Source organism: Palaemon carinicauda, chromosome 40 (genome assembly GCF_036898095.1).
Source record: "Palaemon carinicauda isolate YSFRI2023 chromosome 40, ASM3689809v2, whole genome shotgun sequence".
NCBI classification, from domain to species: Eukaryota; Metazoa; Arthropoda; class Malacostraca; order Decapoda; family Palaemonidae; genus Palaemon; species Palaemon carinicauda.
In genome coordinates, this window is record NC_090764.1 from 19,997,001 (window position 1) to 20,017,384 (window position 20,384).

The window sequence follows — 20,384 nt, forward strand, 5'->3', positions numbered from 1 at the left end:
CATTGTCTGCTAGACCGAGGATAGACACTCCAGCGTCTCGCTTTATTCCGCCCTTTCGTGGCAGAGCCTCCAGCAGAGGAGGCGCTCGTGCCGAAGGGAAGCGAGGGAAGAGGAAAGGATCCAAGTCCTCTAAGGGCAAAGTCTGACAGCCCGCAACTTCAGACAGCAGTAGGAGCCAGACTCAAGAACTTCTGGCAAGCCTGGGAGAAGAGAGGCGCAGATCAACAATCTGTGAAGTTACTCAGAGAGGGGTACAAAATCCCTTTTGTACGCAAACCCCCTCTAGCGACGTCCCCCATCGATCTCTCTCCCAGGTACAGAGAGGAAGAAAAGAGACAAGCCCTGAAACTGGAAGTGTCTCTTTTGCTAGAGAAGGGAGCGGTGGTCAAAGTCTCGGACCTTCAATCACCGGGGTTTTACAACCGTCTCTTCCTAGTATCAAAGAAGACAGGAGGTTGGAGACCGGTGCTAGACGTCAGTGCTCTGAATGTCTTTGTCACAAAGACGAAGTTTTCCATGGAGACCACAAAGTCAGTCTTAGCAGCGGTAAGAAAGGAAGACTGGATGGTCTCACTAGACCTAAGGGACGCCTACTTCCACATCCCCATTCACTCAGACTCCCAACCTTTTCTGAGATTCGTCTTCGAAGATGTGGTTTACCAGTTTCGGGCCCTGTGCTTTGGCCTAAGCACAGCTCCTCTCGTATTTACGAGGCTGATGAGGAATGTGGCCAAATTCCTCCACTTATCGGACATCCGAGCCTCCCTTTATTTGGACGACTGGCTTCTCAGAGCCTCTTCCAGTCGTCGCTGTCTGAAGGATCTCAAGTGGACTCTAGATCTGACCAAGGAATTGGGACTCCTAGTCAATTTGGAAAAGTCGCAGCTGGTCCCATCCCAAACTATTCTGTATTTAGGGATGGAGATTCACAGTCAAGCTTTTCGGGCTTTTCCGTCGGCCCCCAGAATAGATCAAGCCCTGCTCTCCATCCAGAAGATGCTGAAGAAAGAACGCTGCTCAGTCAGGCTGTGGATGAGTCTGGTAGGGACGCTGTCATCCCTGGAGCAATTTGTATCACTAGGAAGACTACACCTCCGTCCTCTTCAATTCCATCTGGCTTTTCACTGGAAAAAGGACAAGACGCTAGAGGCGGTCTCGATCCCGATTTCCGGAAAGATAAAGTCTTGTCTGACTTGGTGGAAGGACAATATCAACCTAAGAGAGGGTCTTCCCCTGGCTGTTCAGATTCCCAACCACGTTCTCTTCTCGGACGCATCGGACTTGGGCTGGGGCGCGACGCTGGACGGTCGGGAATGCTCAGGTCTGTGGAACTCGAGTCAGAGGAGCATGCATATCAACTGCAAGGAGCTGTTGGCAGTTCAGCTGGCCTTGAAAAGCTTCGAGTATCTCCTTCGAGGCAAAGTGGTGGAAGTAAACTCGGACAACACCACGGCCTTGGCGTACATCTCCAAACAAGGAGGTACCCACTCACTGACGTTGTACGAGATCGCAAGGGACCTGCTCATCTGGTCAAAAGGTCGAGACATCTCCCTAGTAACGAGGTTCATCCAGGGCGACTTGAACGTCATAGCAGATTGTCTCAGTCGGAAAGGGCAAGTAATTCCAACCGAATGGACCCTCCACAAGGATGTGTGCAAGAGACTTTGGGCCACTTGGGGTCAACCAACCATAGATCTCTTTGCAACCTCGCTGACCAAGAGGCTTCCAATCTATTGCTCTCCAGTCCCGGACCCAGCAGCAATACATATAGATGCCTTCCTCCTAGATTGGTCACATCTGGATCTCTACGCATTCCCACCGTTCAAGATTGTCAACAAGGTACTGCAGAAGTTCGCCTCTCACGAAGGGACAAGGTTGACGTTAGTTGCTCCCCTCTGGCCCGCGAGAGAATGGTTCACCGAGGTACTTCGATGGTTAGTAGACGTTCCCAGAAGTCTTCCTCTAAGAGTAGACCTTCTACGTCAGCCACACGTAAAGAAGGTACACCAAAGCCTCCACGCTCTTCGTCTGACTGCCTTCAGACTATCGAAAGACTCTCGAGAGCTAGAGGCTTTTCGAAGGAGGCAGCCAGTGCGATTGCTAGAGCAAGGAGAGCGTCTACCATTAGAGTCTACCAATCGAAGTGGGAAGTCTTCCGAGACTGGTGCAAGTCAGTTTCTGTATCCTCGACCAGTACCTCTGTAGCCCAAATAGCTGATTTTCTCTTATACCTGAGAAAAGGAAGATCCCTTTCAGCTCCCACTATCAAGGGCTACAGAAGCATGTTGGCATCGGTCTTCCGGCATAGAGGCTTAGATCTTTCCAACAATAAAGATCTGCAAGACCTCCTTAAGTCTTTTGAGACCACTAAGGAGCGTCGTTTGGCTACTCCTGGGTGGAATTTAGACGTGGTACTAAGATTCCTCATGTCAGACAGGTTTGAGCCTTTACAGTCAGCCTCCCTGAAAGATCTCACTCTTAAGACTCTTTTCCTGGTATGCTTAGCCTCGGCTAAAAGAGTCAGTGAGATTCATGCCTTCAGCAAGAACATCGGATTTTCGTCGGAAAAAGCTACTTGTTCGCTGCAACTTGGTTTTCTAGCCAAAAATGAGCTACCTTCTCGGCCTTGGCCTAAATCTTTCGATATTCCCAGCTTATCGGAGATCGTAGGCAATGAACTAGAAAGAGTCTTATGCCCTGTTAGAGCTCTTAAGTTCTATTTAAATCGTACTAAACCTTTACGAGGCCAATCTGAAGCTTTATGGTGTTCAGTTAAGAAACCATCCTTGCCTATGTCAAAGAATGCTTTGTCATACTTTATCAGATTGTTAATACGAGAAGCTCATTCACATCTGAGTGAGGAAGACCGATCTTTGCTTAAGGTTAAGACGCACGAAGTTAGAGCTGTAGCAACTTCCGTGGCCTTTAAGCAAAATAGATCTCTGCAAAGTATAATGGACGCAACCTATTGGAGAAGCAAGTCAGTGTTCGCGTCATTTTACTTGAAAGATGTCCAGTCTCTTTACGAGAACTGCTACACACTGGGACCATTCGTAGCAGCGAGTGCAGTAGTGGGTGAGGGCTCAACCACTACAATTCCCTAATTCCATATCCTTTTAATCTGTCTCTTGAAATGTTTTTAATGTTGTTTTTATGGGTTGTCCGGAAGGCTAAGAAGCCTTTCGCATCCTGGTTGATTTGGCGGGCGGTCAAAGTCATTTCTTGAGAGCGCCCAGATTAGGGGTTTGATGAGGTCCTGTTGTATGGGTTGCAGCCCTTGATACTTCAGCTCTTAGGGGTCTGTCAGCATCCTAAGAGGATCGCGAGGCTCCGTAAGGAAGACGTACTTACAAGGCAGAGTAATCGTCTAGTCGACTTCCTTACCAGGTACCTATTTATTTTGTTTTTGTTATATTGATAACTTCCAAAATGAAATAAAAACTCTTAGCTTGTACGATGTAAACATATTTAACTGGTCTCTACCCACCTCCTTGGGTGTGAATCAGCTATTATATATTCACCGGCTAAGTTAAATATTTAAAAATGATATTTTAATTATAAAATAAATTTTTGAATATACTTACCCGGTGAATATATAAATTAAACGACCCTCCCTTCCTCCCCAATAGAGACGCAGTGGGATGAGAAGAAATTGAGTCTTTGTTTACATCGAGTTTGGTATCTGGCCGACAGTTGGCGCTGGTGGGCACACCCGCAACCTGTATAGCGATCGCTGGCGAGTTTTTACTGTTTTTTGTCTGTCGAGCAACAGAGTTGCAGCTATTATATATTCACCGGGTAAGTATATTCAAAAATTTATTTTATAATTAAAATATCATTTTATTGCTGTATTTTCATCATGTGATGACTGATGTTCATAAGAAATTTTTTACCTTTTCATTGTAACCAAAGATATATTTTACTGTTGAGAGCTCAAACTTGTAAACTGTTTTGGATTATTCATGAGGTTTTCATAAAAAAATTTAAAATTTTAGTACTCTGCTGTATGTGCTCATGTTACTTAAGTGTTAGTCAAAGATGCATGTTCTCAAATGGAATATGAAAAAAGGCCATTATTGTTAAAAATTAGAGAAAATGGAGTTAGGTAATTATAGAAAAAAATATAAGAATTAACTGCTAAAAGATTAGAGAGTAGAGATTAAAGTTATCATTAAAAGTTGTTGTATAGCCAGTTTAGCAGATCTGATTATCTTGCTACTAAATATGGGGCTTCCATTTAAACGGGGACTGAATAATTCATTGCATCTACTGTACTAGTTTCTATAGGTGGTTAGTTCACATTTTAAGGTCCACTGTATGTATTACTTGATGGTTTTTGCTATGTTCTTTCAGTCCCTAGCTAGCCTTGCTATATATCCTTCTTGACTTCCAGTTTTGCTCCAGTCTTATTTCTAAATTTATCTCGTAGTTTGACTAGGGTTATACCTAATAAGCACTTCGGTACTGACTGACCTCATATTTCCAACCAAGGGTTATACAGCCCAAATCTAATGACTTCATAGACATTTGCATAAAATAGGTTTTGTACAAAATATTTGGGAAGGATTTTTAATAGTTTTATCTTCCTGTGTTTCTTTCAAAGCTGAGACTGTGAAAAGAAAGAGGAATTACAGTGATGAAGAAGAAGTAGAAGTTGACTATGGAAGTTACGATGATTATGAGAGCAGTGGTCAAAGTGAAGATAGTGATGTTGTACCATGGAAAAGTAAAATAAAGGTAAGTAATTGTTTTACATTGCCCATGTTTCCTTTCTTAAAGCACATTATACAGGCTAGTAAATTTATTATATAGATACTCGTTGATTTGCAACCGATGAATTTCACTGTCGCAACCACGACTACAGTGAACCCTCGCCACTTTGCGGTTCGACCATCGCGGATTTTTTCCATAACCCATATATATACAGTAATATATATTATATATATATATATATATATATATATATATATATATATATATATATATATATATATATGCATGCATGTATTTATGTATATATGTATGTATGTATATATGTAGGTATGTATGTGTATACATATAAATATATATATATATATATATATATATATATATATATATATATATATATATATCTAAAGTAGGAAGATGTGATGTAGTTCTAAGGGAAAAGTATGGGAAATATGTCTGGGTAATAAGCAAAGCTCTACCTCCAGTTTGTTTCTTCATTATGATCAGAGATAAATGTAAACAAAACATTGGTTGCCATTTTTTATCGTGCTTTTTAGCGTGTTTAGGAAACGCATGATATAAAATCACCTTTAATATTTGTGCCTGTTTTAGTTTAGGGTACTGTAGTACATGCATTAAGTGTTCTGTACATTAAAGGGTAGTTTGTTAACAGTACTACGTACAAGGGAAGGTTTTAAAAGTCTGAATATACATGTTGAATAAATAGGTAAATATGGTGTCACTACTTCGCGGATTTTCACCTATCGCGGCCGCGTCTGGAACCTATCTACCGCGATAAACGAGGGTTCACTGTATTGTCTGTTAACGATGTGTGGTTACAATATTCATCTGGTGGAGAGTGAATGAAAGAATCGAGTGCATTTCTCACCACACTTGCATATACTTACAGTAGTAACCTATGACAGCACAGTTTAGTTATCAGCAAATGATACAGCAAAAGTTAGTAAATTATATCAACGATGGGCTTAACTTATTCTCGATACTGTCTCCTCTATATCAACTGAAGACAAAACAAAAAAAACAATCAGTAATTGCTATTGTTAAAACTCACCTTATATTGATAATACAAAAGTACAAAAATAAAATTATTTTAGGAGGTTTATTTATGTATTTAATGGACATTTTCTAAAGAAAGAATTTTGCCGTATTGGGGTTGTCTACAATTTCTATGTTATTAGTGAAAGTATATAAAATATTTATTAAAAATGCGAATAAAATAAAAGTTGCCATAGTAACAAAAAACTAATACTCTTTTCAGACCATTTTGTTTAGGTTTAGTTACTAACTTTTAATGAGTGTTTTTTTCAGATCCCACGTATGAGAATGTATGCCGATGCAGAACAAAAGAAAAAGAAGCGACGTAACAGCAGTCGGGATCTCAAACACCGTCTCTCTGGTAAAAATGTTAGGAAAGGTGGAGGAGGAGGAGGAGGAGTTGGCCCCAGTATTCAGGAAAGGTTATCCCATATACGCTGGTCCGGAACTAGTGGTAATGGACAAGTGAATAAACAGGTGGATTTACGTTCAAGGTTGTCAGCCAGGAGACGGATAAATAAAACACCAATTGAATTAGACAGTGATCGTTATTATAGTTTGATTGCAAGTGACGATGATTGAATTATATGAACGTACCTATAAACCCAATTAGAAAATTTTAGTTTCAATTGTGCATTAAGTGGAGTGTAAGATCTCAGATACGTCAGATAACACCAGAGTTTTAACTGGTGAATTTTAATTCAGTGTGAAGTAAGTGAAGTCAGTCTGACATGAGTGAATTCTTTCCATATTAACACAGGACTTGCTGGGATATTTGATGTTATTTTAGTTATGGAAACATTATTCAAGAATATTTGAGTTTATGAAGACTGCATCCAGATAAGTAAAGTTAATGTGGTGAATGTTTTTATGAAAGACCTAGTGAAGACTAATTCGTTACCATTCAGAATGGAATGTGATTATGTAGGCTAGGCGACATTTTGGTTTTTCCAACCTTTATTAAGTTTACGGTATTTATTCAATGTCTTATTTACTTATTTAGTATTGGAACTAGGATGCTCAATACTAATTGTCATTTTGAATTTTCTTAGTAAAAATACTTATAGTTATAAAACGAATTTGAACCGTTGATTCAAACTGAAAAGATTAAGTGTTATTCTTCGGGGAATGAATTATCTATTTTTTTTTTTAGCTCTAAAAATGGTCTCATTTTTTCAAGATACAAAAGTAATGGTACTTATAGAGTAGGGTTACTTATTTGAAATATATTTGCTTATCAGTCATGGTTATATTACAGTGATGTAGATCTGTAAATAGTTATATTTTTAAGATGGCAGTGGATACAGAGTAAAAATTTCCCAGATTATATACATGTATGTTATTGGATGCATAATCACCTGTTATTTGAGCTTTAGCCTTTTTGAAGATATTCAAAAGAAATATTTTTATGTCTTCTATATAAAAATATGAGCTCTGCTATTCTTGTTTTTTTTTTTTTTTTTTTTTTTTTTTTTTTTTTTTTTTTTTTTTTTTTTTTGAGGTAAGCCACTTCGTGAAAAATGGTTTCTCACTTTGGCATGATATACTCTTATTTTATTTTGGAGTAAAACGAATTGATACTTTTGTAAAAAAAAATGGTTTTGGTTTAAGTAAAAGTTACTTTGGAGTAAGTGTGGTGTGGTTTCCAAGGACTCTCCTGTGCGTATTTGTGTGTGCAAAGCAGGGAAGATTGAGCCCATCACAGTACTTCCAATGCTGAAATCATCTGGCCGCTGATAGCACGCTTTCACCGAGAACCAATAGTTAGTAATCTGGAGGTAATACTACTTGCACCAATCTGCCACTTTTCATACTCGGAGAGAATCTAATGTCCCCCTTCCCTACTTGAAATTAGGGTCAAGGAAATATCTTGGAGACCACAGAGCAGCCCCCCCCCCCCCCCCATTGGTAACCACTTTTTTTTTAGGTCGGTGTACATTTTGGTCTCCAAAGACTAATACCAGATCTCAAAAGAATAGACTTCTGTACCATAAAGGACAACCAAGCAAGCAACTCCATCATGGGTGTATAGACGAGAAGAAAAATTAACGAGCCTGACACTCGCTGCAATAAGGAAAAACTCAAGAGAAGCAGCTAATTGCCTGTCGATATGCTTCTGCCAAGGGGACCTGGTTGGTGTTACCCCTTCTATCCGAGATCCCTCGTAAGTTCCAAATACAAGTCAATGACCACGCATGCATGTTGTACAGCTTAGAGTTGTTTCGTTTCAGGTAGCATTTTATGCCTATACCAATCCGTAAGGCTTTGGATGTCTTCAAATTGCATATTAGAAAAAAATGGTCAGGGAGTAATTACTCTAACATTGCAGTTTTTTAGGGATGGAGAAAGGATAGAATACAGGTGCACACTGTTGAAAGTTACTTGTTTGTCTGTTTATTTTGAAACCAAATACTGTACTTTGTTTGGATGTGGACCTCTGCAGGTATAATTGCAGGGTAGATCCATTCAGAGGTTACTATTCCCATCTTACGACTGTCCTATAAAGACCCAGTCTGAATTTGGGACAGTAAGGAATGATGGTGATAAACTCCTGATCTCACCTTAATGCTGGAAGCTCTCTTAACTCTTGAACCCAGTGCTCTAAAAAGCAGCTGACTTTCTCCCTCTGGGAAGGCGACCACTCCCGAAACACAGCACAAGGAGAATCAAACGTGCAGCAGTGTTACCTACACATCGGACACAAAGGATGAAGATTGATATCTAAATAGCTCAAGTACGTTCCACAATGATGATCATCCTCACCCAGACAAGCGTGCATCACACAAATGCTTCACATTCATCTACTGAAATGATAGAAAAACCAGTCAACACAAAGAAAAAAACAATTCAATGGCCAGACGAGCAACACGTCTAAACAGCAGAGCAGCTGAAGTTACAATGGTGTTACCAAGGGCAAGCCAGAGCCTGTCATCCTGGTACTCAGGTGGAGAGTAATTATGTCTTTTGCCAAATCCTCGATTATTATTCATTGTCCGTCTCCATCTCGCGCTAGAGTTACCCACTTTTAAAAGACTCGGATTTGTGTGGCTGGGAAAAATACAAGTTATTTTTAAAATTTGTTATTTCTGGAGTGACTGTAAGGGAAATGGAGGAATTATATTTTTGCCAAAATCTCTAGTGCTATCAAAAGACCAGAAGACTGAAGGGGGTGGAGATGGTTGTTGCAAAGCAAGACTGAATAATCTTGTGAAACATGCCTTGGTCTAAATCCATGTCAAAAGTACACGAGGGGTTTCTGTCTATGTAGATTAGTATGATAAGCTGTTGATGGTCTAAGCTTCTTATCCCAAATAGGTGGACCAGAAAGGAAGCCAAAAATGCTGGGGTTATCTGGCATGGATGCCTACCCTTCCAGATCATCAATGTCTTCTTGTGGAAGAACTCTTACAGCCCATCAAAGATGTGTTGTGAGCTGAAAAATTCCTATCGTAAATGCAGAGATTTTTCTGTGACGTTATCTGACTGAAGAGGTGTAACATTGGGAGCAGATGCTGGAGAAGTAGATACCATTTACTGTTCAGCAAATGTGGAGATATCAGCACAGCTGTCCCTGAAAAGCCTTTGAAATTAAACACAAAGGAAACACAAATCGAGGACCATCTGTTCCGGTCCAGGTTCACCACATTTCCAACAACTGCCAGAGAATCCTTATTGGGAGCTAGTATAGTGAAAGCTTGTGGTTCTCTTTTGTTGCAACCAGCTCTACTGGAAGATCTGGGACAATCTCTAGTAAGAGCTCTGATCCAGGTTTCAGCCATGAAGTGACATCAATACAGTAGGGCAAACATTTGTATATTAGACTAGCACATGCAAAAAGTATTAGGCTATGCTAGTCTAAACATCATTTAATAGGGTTAGTAACATAAGCTAGGCTTAAAACAAATTCATTACAGTTACTGTATGTAAACTCTCCTAAGCTGATGTAAACGCCAAAGCTGAAAGGTGGGATACACTCGCAACTGTGAAATATACAAGGCTATGTTGGCCGAAAAATATTACGTAAAATATTACAAAAAAATATTAATTTAAATGAAGAGGGGTTAAAAAAAAAAAACCCTCCATGTTGTCAAGAAGCAAGGTGTGAATGGCTTCATATGTATGAAACCACTCTACGTACACAATACAAAATACTGAATAGTGGATAACTAAATCCTAACTTAATTCATATTACTTAACAGTATATGAAGACTTCTCACTTGCAAATGAGTAGGCTACAGTTTGAAGACTATAGCCACATGATGGAAGATGACAGTCTGGAGGCAAGTTAGTGCGCAGTCTCCAGGATTAGTACTGGTTGTCAGTGATGACGTGTCATTGACTGCCAGATGATTTCAGCATTGGAGGTGCTTTGACAGGTTCAATAGAACTCGTGAGTCCATGTTTTGCACGTTGAAACAGGAGCCCTAAAGCAGGTTTTTTTTTTTTCTTCCTTCTAGCATTTTACAGGAAAGTCCTTGGATACCACACTGCTCATTAACTGCATAAAATTAGGAGTAACAATATGAAGTGTCTCCTCATTTCTATGGTTATCATATCTCTTCTCCTGTAACAGGTTTTATACTTGCGTGGATTTTTATGTTATCTTTACATTTTGAAACAATTTTTCCTAATAGGCTCAAAAGATTTTCTAGGGATCATTTGTTTTCTTTCTTTTTAGCATCATGTGGTTATGTCATTCTAAGAATGGTTAATATTGCCCTAATTTGGTAACTGAACAAATACCCCACATCTGCATTTATATGAATTAGTTTATTTTAGCCATGATATAAAAATTTTGAAAAATTTATCTTATTTTGATTAATGATCATTTAATTTATTCATGGTATAGCAATTGCAGGAAACAAAAAAATAGCAAAATGTGAAAAATAGACGATTGTGAAATAAAATTGTAAAGAACTTATGTTAATACAGCATTTCTTGATAACTAGTTTATTTCTACAACCTCAAAGAAAGATCACAGTTGACCCTGCATATACTGTCCTATCGTTTGATGTATAATCAAATATGCTATTTTCCAGTAGTATAGGAGATCGGAAGATTATGAGCAGTCAGTTATGGAGACAATGGAAAGGTACAGAAAGCACTCACCAAGTTGATGGTCCCAATTTGAAGGTATAAATGACGACCGCTATCGACCAATAATATGTGATTAGTTATATTATCGAGCTCCTGAATGCTATAGTAAACAGAATAACTTTCTGAGCAGATTCCTTCTCATTGTAGATAAATGGTCCAAGTCCTCACAAGGTATAGACGACTGGTGCTCCAACGATGAAGGTTTTTGCTGCCCGACACCACACCACATCCAGTTTAGACCAATAGATATGGTTAATTTGTGTGTTAAAGGCTGTCTGGAGGAAGATGTGTTCTCGATTTCACTGGTTTTCCCTCTGTTGAGAGCACCTGTAAGGATATGAATAGTAATCAAGGTTTGACTAACAAGGATGAGCTGGTATGCTACCTGAGTTAAAGAAAGCTGCTCACCAATGAGACAGGATGTAAGAATTTCTACAAGAAAAAAGAAACCAGCTCCCAGTTTGCTGTGTAGGAAATCTGGAGCATTCTTCCTCAGTTTCTGAATTCCATTGAGATATGGAAGTTTTGGTAGAGTAAACATATTGGGAGAAAGAAATCAATTGGAAGAAGCAACTACCTCTTCTCGTCCCTCGATGCTTCTGCAAGGTGTCAATTCTGATGATGCTAATCCAAGCTCAGCTGGCATTGTAAAAGAACTCTGACATGTCTGGAACTCTTGTACCCTGTCAATTCATCACCCCAGACTGGCGGTTGTAAGATTGGATCTAAACTGACTTGGGATTCAACCTCAGTCTTGCAAAGGGGATGAACATTTTCAAGTAATCCACTAATCCCAGAAGATGCATACACATATGGGGAGAGTGCTCCTTGCCCCTGTCGATTTCTTACAGCAAACTTTACAAGAATTATATACTCTTGCTAGAGGGGGGAAGCCCACAACGGAACTGAGGCTATTGACATCTTGAAATAAAGCACTGACTGAACTGGAAACAGATGACTGAAGTTGATAAGAAACCACCAAATTCCTTAAAAGATGTTCAGCAGCACCAGCCATTGGAGATCCAATAAATCTTTTGCCAAGCCTAAGACTAGGCAGTTGCCCAGATAAGAGGACCCCAATGCTTGCCTAACAGGTACACTCACCTAGCTATTGGCTTCATAGGTCTTAAAAAGACCTGTGCTTTAACCAAACCTGTGGCATATGGCCACACACAGGTGCCTTAAAAATTTCTTCAAATCTCGATAGAGAAATACACCACCTTTAAAAACTTGTTGAACCTTGAAACACCTAACATCAAACTCTGGACAGTCTTAGCACCAAGCCTTTCATCTCTTCTACTGCCATCTTAACAAACTTTCAGCCTAATTGCAGCAAAGATAAGGATTTGTTAGTATTACCCCTGTAAAATTTTAGGATTGGGTAATGGGACAAGGGAGGCTGGGAGCTAAATGGTAGTTGTTAGCCCTCTCACAACCACCCCCCCATAAAACTAAAAGATCTGGTAGCAGACAGGACCAATTGCAGTGAAATGCGAGTCTGACTCCTACCGGCAGTCATCACTTGCTGAATATCTTCTCTCCAGCCTGATTTTGGCCAAAAAGATTACTGGGATCCTCCTGAAAATCGCAGGAAGCTTGCAGAGTAAAACACACACTATGGAAGACCCAATTATGTTGGATACATGTTACCTGCGGGAGTATAGAACCAGATTAAAAAACTTTGTTTTTATTTTACATTAGGTGGTAAAATCTTTTTATTCTGGAGGAATAGCAATGAACTTTGGGAAAATTAATTGGAATAAGCTAAATATAACAAATTTAGAGATAATTTGTATTTTTCCTAGCATACAAACCTGAAGCTATTTGAACAAGGTTATTACTTTTCGGAAAAGCGCCTATAAAAAGCGAAGTGTTTGTATTTGTGCCGGAACAATTCAAAATATACCAATTTAAAAAAACAAACCTGAATTAGCAACATAACTTTCAGTACTATACAATAGGGTAATCCATACACAGCAATGTACAGTATCTTCTAAGACAGGGGCTGACATTGGGAGCTAATTTCTCTGCAGCATGCATTTATGGAGGAGTTTCACTTCTGCATGAAGATTACCGTTTATGGTAGTAGATGAAGACGCCCTTCTAAAAAGTCAGTGAATGTTAGAAGCTGTAAAGATATATTTAAATGTCACTAATTGCTAAGAGTGTAATGTGAAAAAATGTAACTATGAGAACTTACTTTGGTGCAGACATGAAAATTTCACGCTTTCAAAGGGAGAAGCAACTTTTACTATAAGAAAAATAAATTTTCAAAATAAAAAATCAAAGGTGAGAAAATTAATTCAAGGATAAAAGTTAAACTTTGCAGTCTAATAGGGAAAAATTAAGACGTTCTCAATATAGAGAAAAAAGTATTACGGATCCAACTTCAGACTTTAATGAGGTAGCATTACGAAAATTGCAAGCTTTCAGAATTTCAGGATAGGCTGCCGCAAATCTTGAAGAGATCTTACCTGACGAGAAAGAAACCTGAAGTTTAGAAAAATTTATACAAGCAGTTGCAGATTGTGATACATAAGTGAAATAATTTTGGGAAAACAGTCTTTTGTAAAGTATTTAGCAACTGAAATCGCCAGAAAATAATCCAGTCTCAAGCTTGTCAACTGACATTAAAACTACTAAAATCATAAAAATATATGCTAAGATTTTTAGAATTATGAGGTAGTGGAATTATAACATGGAAATTCAGAACTCTGCTTACATTAATGAACCATTTAATATAATTAGTTATTTCTATACACGGTGTTGAAACTAATACGTAATGCAACAGACTGATAAAATAAATCCCACATATGGAAAAAGTGTTAACTGCCAACATAAACTATTTAGATTAAAAGAGCCATTATAAATTAAGTAAAGTTTTGATACAAAAACTATCATAAATGGAGTATACACAGATATTTAGTTTCTTTTGGGAGAATAACTTTACTTGCAATAAGTAACTATTTAGAAGTTTGCATTTGGCATCAACAGGTAATGTTAAAGAAATCTATAGTACCCCTAACAAACTGTAACACTGATTTTTTACATTTACATGGCTAAAAAAGTTTAATTACTCTTACAATGACATTATAAACATTGAATATGAGAAATGGAGACGAGATGTAATAACTCATTTATGTGTGTTGAAGAAGTCTATTGAATGCATTGTACGCTGACTCAAGGTCGAAGATCATCTGCCGTACTTGAGTTTCGGACAATGTTTCATCTGCCGTCATGCCTTCTAGTGTTCCAATCCATTCTCTAACTTTAGCCCGCCCTTCAAAGTCCTTCGAAAGAATAAGATACAAATAATATTATAATAATTTCTTTTAAGCAAAACTGGTACATAACTGCATCATTTTGCTTTATACTTGAAACAACAAATTTGTATAACAACTTGCCTGAACACCATACTGATAATAGACCAGGAAATGAAAAAAAAAAAAAAATATGAATTATGTACATTTCATTCCGCTAACTTTCTACCTCCGATTTCTGGTGATGCATAAATTATGTATTTTTATAATCGAAGTTTAATCATTGGCACTTCTTAGATGAGCAAGACACACCTAAATTTTCTTTCGCTTGGCTTATATCAAAGAATTAATCTTTACTACTGTAGCCTAATAAAAGCAAGCAGTATAAAGTGCTTTCTAACTTCCAGACTTGAGTGTCTGACAAAAACATAACTTACCTGCTATTCATTCTAAGAATGAAAAGCTTGAATCTAAATAAAAAAAAATATTCTCTGCCATGAAAGAGGCACTGGTGAAACCAACATGCAAGTAAACAGCATTTTCTTGAAGTTACTGCCATTTTTTTCTCCATTATCTCTCAGGTATGAATGGAAAGGTGGGAGGGAACTTGCATGAATCCAAATAAGTATTGCAATAATTAGTTTTAGTTTAAAGATTGTTTATTTCAATGAAACCACCTGGGAATCAATTCCTGAATACTGCATTGCTGTTGATGCAAAATAAACCAGCCTTAAACTTGGTCAACTAAATACAGCTAAACTTTTGAAAATTAATCTTGCCTATAACTCAAATTTAGTACCAACTAAATTATGACTCAAACAACTACCCTCCACATAGACTGAGTGGAGAGCGATTGTTCAAGATATTCTAAAGCAACTCCCATATCTCTAAAATTTAAATTTATACAGAACTTAGGAAATATTAATTTGTGAAATATCTATAATTTACTTAGCAATACAAACCTTTACACTAAAGTTAACAATTTCAACAGAAAAGTAACTACAGTACTTTAGAATTACCTCCGCTGCCCGAGTTGATACAGTTAATAAGTAAAAATACATTACAATATTTCACTGCATAACTCATAAATTAAAACATAATTTAAATTATGTAATGCACAGTAGGTAAATATGACAAATTCGGAGATAATATGTATTTTTCCTAACCATACAAACCTTAGTTATTTACATAGGGTATTACTTAAGGCGTAGCTGAAATGGCGAGCCATTAGATTTTTAACGAGGGTTAACTACCCCCCCGCTAGTTAGCAGGGGTAGGGGGGGGGGTAGCTAGCTACCCCTCCCCCCCTCACACACTGGTGAACTGACTCACTTCGCTTAGAGGTAGGACTTGACTTGGGAGACAGGGCTGGCGGGCAAATATGTGTAAATAGCTAAGGTTTGTATGGTTAGGAAAAATACAAATTATCTCCGAATTTGTCATTTGTTCCGTAACCGAAATACAAACCACGCTATTTACATAGGGTGACTTACCCCTTAGGAAGGGTGGAAAGTCTCCAGCCATACTGGCTTTGGCTTTACCCGGGGACTCGGAATCCGAGTGAGCAGCACTTCGAGAAAGAGTCCCTGCACCTCGCAAGTTCCTTGCTCCGCAAGGAGTGTGCAGCCTACATAAGCTTGTGTGTGGAGGGAAGAAGCGTGACTTGTCCTAGGCAGTCGACCTGAAGACCTTTAGATGGAATTCTGGACTAGGACTTTCCCAATACCACCTCGTCAGGGTATGGGGGACGCAACAGTATCATTTTAATACTAGGAACACAAGGAAGCATGGTTTACCTGCAGAGGTTTGAGGTCAGCTATGCAGAGAACCTAGGATGCTGCTTTCCCCAAGAGAGGGGAGGATGAAGAAAGAAGTAAGGGCCAGACATACCTCTTTCAATCATGCAGTCTGACACCGGGTAACAATGCCCCCAACCTTCTGCTACCTGTCCATTAAGGAGCCTGAGGTTAGACCAGCTGTTATGTAGCTACCACAGGCCGATAGAAAAACGTATCGAGGCTCCTGTGGGTCACGTCCTGCAGGTAGTGGGCTGTGAAGGTCGTCCGACGCTTCCAGACTCCAGTTTGTAGCACCTGCGTCACAGAGTAGTCTTCTTGAAGACCAGAGACGTTGCGATGCCTCTGACATCGTGTGCTCTAAGGCTACATGACGGAGGAAGGTCTGGATTCAGGGCGAGATGGATGGTCCTAAAATCCAGGCTGCAAAGGTATTCTTGGTGACCCTCCTCTTCGTCCTTCCTGTGCTCCCAAACAGGGTCATCTGTTACAGAATGGAGACTCGAAATCCTGAAGGAGTCGAACCAAAGGTTTGGGACTCCAAGATCTTGAGTCTAGTAACCGACTCAGGGACGAATCCGAACGTTACCTCTCCCTATCTTCTTGAATGGGCGAAGTCGTACGAGAGACCATGAAGTACGCTGATACGCTTGGCCGAAGCCAGAGCGAGCCAGAGCACCGTCTTCTAAGTCAGGTGCCTGTCCGATGACTAGCGTATCGGTTCACAGGGAGAAGCCTTAAGATCCCTAAGAACCCGGGCCATGTTCCATGGAGAAGGTCTCACTTCCGACTGGGTGCAGGTAAGTTCGTAGCTTCGTATGAGCGAAGAAAGATCCAGCGAGGAGGAATTGTCTAACCTTAGAGCCTGAAGGCCAGGCTTGAGGCTGAGTGATAGGCTTTACCGCCGAGAGCAAAAGGCGTAATTCCTCCCGCAGATGGACAATAACTCCGCTAACGCTTGAATAGTGGCATCGAGGGGAGAGATACCTCTCCCACGACACCAACCACAGAAGACTCTCCACCTCACCTGGTGGACCCCTGCGGGTGACTTCGCAGGTGTCAAGACATCCGCTCCGCGACCTGTCGCGGAACGCCTCTCTCTGTGAGGAGATGCTGAATGGACTCCAAGCATGGAGCCGAAGCGGAGCTACGGCTTGTGGTAGATGTAGTGGTGTGGTTGCTTAAGCTCTTGTCGTGGGGGAAGCTCTCTCGGGAGTTCCATCAAGGGATGCAGAAGGTTCGGAAACCACTCTGCATGATGCCGTAGCGGAGCTATCAGAGTCATCGACAGGTTGACCGATAGTCTGGTCTTGTTGAGCCCCCCTTCCCCTCAGACCCAATGGTGGCAAGGAGTAGACGTCGATGTTGTCCCACCGATGTGGGAAGACATCTTGGCAGGGTGCCTTGGGGTCCGGGGCTGGGGAGAAGTACAGCGACAGCTTCAATTCAAGGTCATAGCGAACAGGACCACAAGGTCCGAGCTTGCTGGCTACTGGGGGTTCCAAAGACCACTCGGTACTCTCTATCTGTGATGCTCTGTTCCGACTGTCGGAGAGCACATTCCTTGTCCGGAATGCAGCGAGCCGATAGTGGTATTGAGTGGACTTCGGCTCATCTCAGTATCTCTACTGTAGGATGGGAAGACTGTTATGAAAAAGTACCTCCCCGCTTGATGAAATAAGCAACTACCGTGGTGTTGTCGCTCACGGAGTGACTCGCCGGGGCCTGTTGGAACTGTTGACGGCCAGAATATGGCCTTCATCCCTAGCCAATTGATGTGGAGGTACCCTTCTAGTTCTGGCCATAGGCTTGAGATCCTTTGGTTCAGAACGTGCCCCCCCCCCCACCCCCCTTCTTTGACGCGTCCGAGGACAGCATCAAATGCGGAGGAGGGACGAGAAGATCCACTCTCTAGCAAAGGCTTCGTAGGTCAACCACCACTGCAGGATCCCTCGTTTGGCAGGTCCCATAGGGCCAGAATGTCTGGGGAATCGTAGTCTTGATTCCACCGGGATTTGAGTCGCCAAAGCAGGAGACTCATCCTCAGGCGAGTGTGTTTGGGACTAGAGAGGTCAAGGAGGAAGGTGACCTAGGAGGCGTAACCAGAAAAGGGCTGGAGATTCTCCTCGCCTGAGGAAAGGTTCTCCTACTCTCCTCCGCCTTGCTATCCTGTCATCTGATGGGAAGGCTTAACAGAGCTTGGAGACTAAAATTAAGCCTAGATATCCCAGTTGTTGCGATGGAAACAAGAGAAAACTTCTCGAGATTTCCCATGATCCTTAGATCTTGGCAAAGTCCCAGAGGCTTGTCTCTGCGTTGAAGAAGGGTCGATACCGAAACTGCCGGGGTAGCCAGTCATCCAGAAAGCGGAGGAGGCAGATGCCGCTCCTGTGTGGACATGAAGGTTCAGGATGAACTTCCTGGTGAATGCCTGCGGAGCTTGTGGAAAGATCGAAGCACCGCACCTTGAACTGGTATATCTGTTGCCTAGGCTGAATTCCAAGTACTTCCTGTAAAGACGGATGGATTGGGATCTGGAAGTACCTGTCTCTCAGATCCAGTATGCACGTGAAGTCTTGTGGTTTCCCTACAAGTCTGATCGAATCTGTTGTATCATACTGACCGAAGTTTGTACGACAAACTTGTTCAGGGCTAAGAGGACGATGGCGGGTCTCCAGCCTTCAGGCGCTTCTTACAAGAAAGAGTCGTTTGAAGAACCTTGGGGGGAGCCGCCGACAACCTTGGAAAGCATCCTTCTAGAGCATGGTCTCGCCCTCTGCCCGAGGGGCTAGCCCCTTTGCCGATCCCATGGCATAGGGGCTCAGCGACACTGGATTCGCTGACAGGGGAGGTAGAGATGCTACGAAACGGGACACGAAATCCCTGGCTGATCATGGGATCGTTCAGGAATCGGCCCCGAGTTGCTGCCACTTGAAGGCGCAAATCCAGGCATCCCCCCCACTGGGGGATGCAGGTAGGGGTTGCAAATCCTAGCGTTTGCGGCCTAGGCCGCCCCCTCTAGGATTATTGCCTTCCCAGGAGGGCTCCTCGCCCTTCGTCCCCGACAGGAGGGGGGAAGCTGCATAGACACCTTGTCTAGCTGCCCGTGCCGGTTCTGATGTCCTAGGCTGAACGAGGCTGTTGAAGTTGAGGCGCTGGAGGCTTGTAGGGACTGGATATAAGGCGCCTTGGTGGAGCGAATCATGATACAATTCTCTCAGTCGCTCGTTCCTTGTCCTTGGGCTGAAACAAGCCCTTTCAAAGGATGGAAGAGAGTCTGGGTTTGCCGATATCCACGGTAGGGACCTACGGGAGAAAACCTCTCGGTCACTGCATCTCAATGTTTCAACATCGAGTTTGTCCCCAAGTTCGACACTTGGTGTCGGGAAACGAAGGTGCACGTGTCCGAGAGGAGGAAAATTCCATAACCTTCCCGGAGCTTCCTTGTATAAAACCTCGGGTCGTGACCGGATGGCCAGAGACTCAAGCTCGATGATCAGCCACGAGGTGGCCTGCCTGGCACCCTTTGCGGCTTCCTCCTGGTTCAAGATTCCCGAAGTCGAAAATGTCACCTGCCCGGCGGAGAGTTTCTCGAGGGAAAAACCCCCGGAAGGTCTGTGGCACGGAATGGTGGAGAGGAAGAGCTAAATCAGGCTACCCCATGATCTCGAAGTATTCCCTCTGTTGACGACTGACAGAGGCAGTGTCAGCAGCCACCGTTGGAGGGAAGGGGATCGGGCGATCCTGAGGAGAGGGATGATGGGGCCTGCCTGAAGAGGGAGAAGAATGTTACCCAGACTCTTCTGAAGATTCTTCTTGCTCTTGTACATGTCATGCTCTACGCTTACGAGGTGAAGATCGTGACTATGATGATCTGAAAGTATGCGCTCTAGAAAAAAACTCGCCAGGTTGCCCGTGTTGCGAAAACCCGACGGGAATCGCGGTCGAAATCGCCCTTGGCGCTCCTGCGATGGTACAATCGTTGGTTCGCGCGCGGGCGAACATGTGTGCGCATGCGCGTGAGGACACGTGGGCGTGAGGACACGTGGGCGCGGTCGGAAGACTGAAAACGCGTAAGTGAGCGATGGCACGATTGGCGAGCGATGGTTCTTTGCGGGAGATGGCGCGTTGGCGAGCGATGGTGCGTAGCGACCGATCGCGTACAGGAGAGCCAACGCGTAGCCGCGTACGGCGATCTGAAGCGTGGGCTCGTTGGCGCGTTGAAAACGCTAGCGGGCAGGCGAAGAATCGCGCGCGATCGCTAGGAGATCGCTGGCGCGTAGGAGATCGATGGAGCGCGGTTGCGCAGCCAGAAGATATCAGCGAGGGGCAGAACCAGATGGTGAGGTTGCGCATAATAGCGAACGTTCGTGGGCGAGTACAGAAGACTTCTCGTGGGCGCGCGGGCGCTCAGAGACTCGTTCAAATCTAGAGCACACTAGATCGTCGGCGAGGAGGTGAAGGA

The 20,384-nt window shown here is 42.0% G+C and overlaps 2 protein-coding genes across 5 annotated transcripts in view; one reads left to right on the forward strand and one right to left on the reverse strand.

The window, feature by feature from the left end:
* LOC137631587 (peptidyl-prolyl cis-trans isomerase G-like) overlaps positions 1-6,820 on the forward strand; it is a 94,959-nt gene extending 88,139 nt beyond the window's left edge. For all 3 annotated transcript variants that reach the window (XM_068363445.1, XM_068363448.1, XM_068363447.1), the window contains 2 exons: positions 4,604-4,737; positions 6,040-6,820. In XM_068363445.1, coding sequence (XP_068219546.1) covers positions 4,604-4,737; positions 6,040-6,348 — 443 coding nt within the window. In that variant the 3' untranslated portion in view covers positions 6,349-6,820. The remainder of the gene's footprint in view (positions 1-4,603; positions 4,738-6,039) is intronic.
* A 6,761-nt stretch (positions 6,821-13,581) lies between these two features.
* The window catches only part of Vps28 (vacuolar protein sorting 28), a 71,161-nt gene continuing 64,358 nt past the window's right edge, over positions 13,582-20,384 (reverse strand). For both annotated transcript variants that reach the window (XM_068363449.1, XM_068363450.1), the window contains exon 7: positions 13,582-14,153. In XM_068363449.1, the coding sequence (XP_068219550.1) occupies positions 14,001-14,153 (153 nt within the window). In that variant the 3' untranslated portion in view covers positions 13,582-14,000. The remainder of the gene's footprint in view (positions 14,154-20,384) is intronic.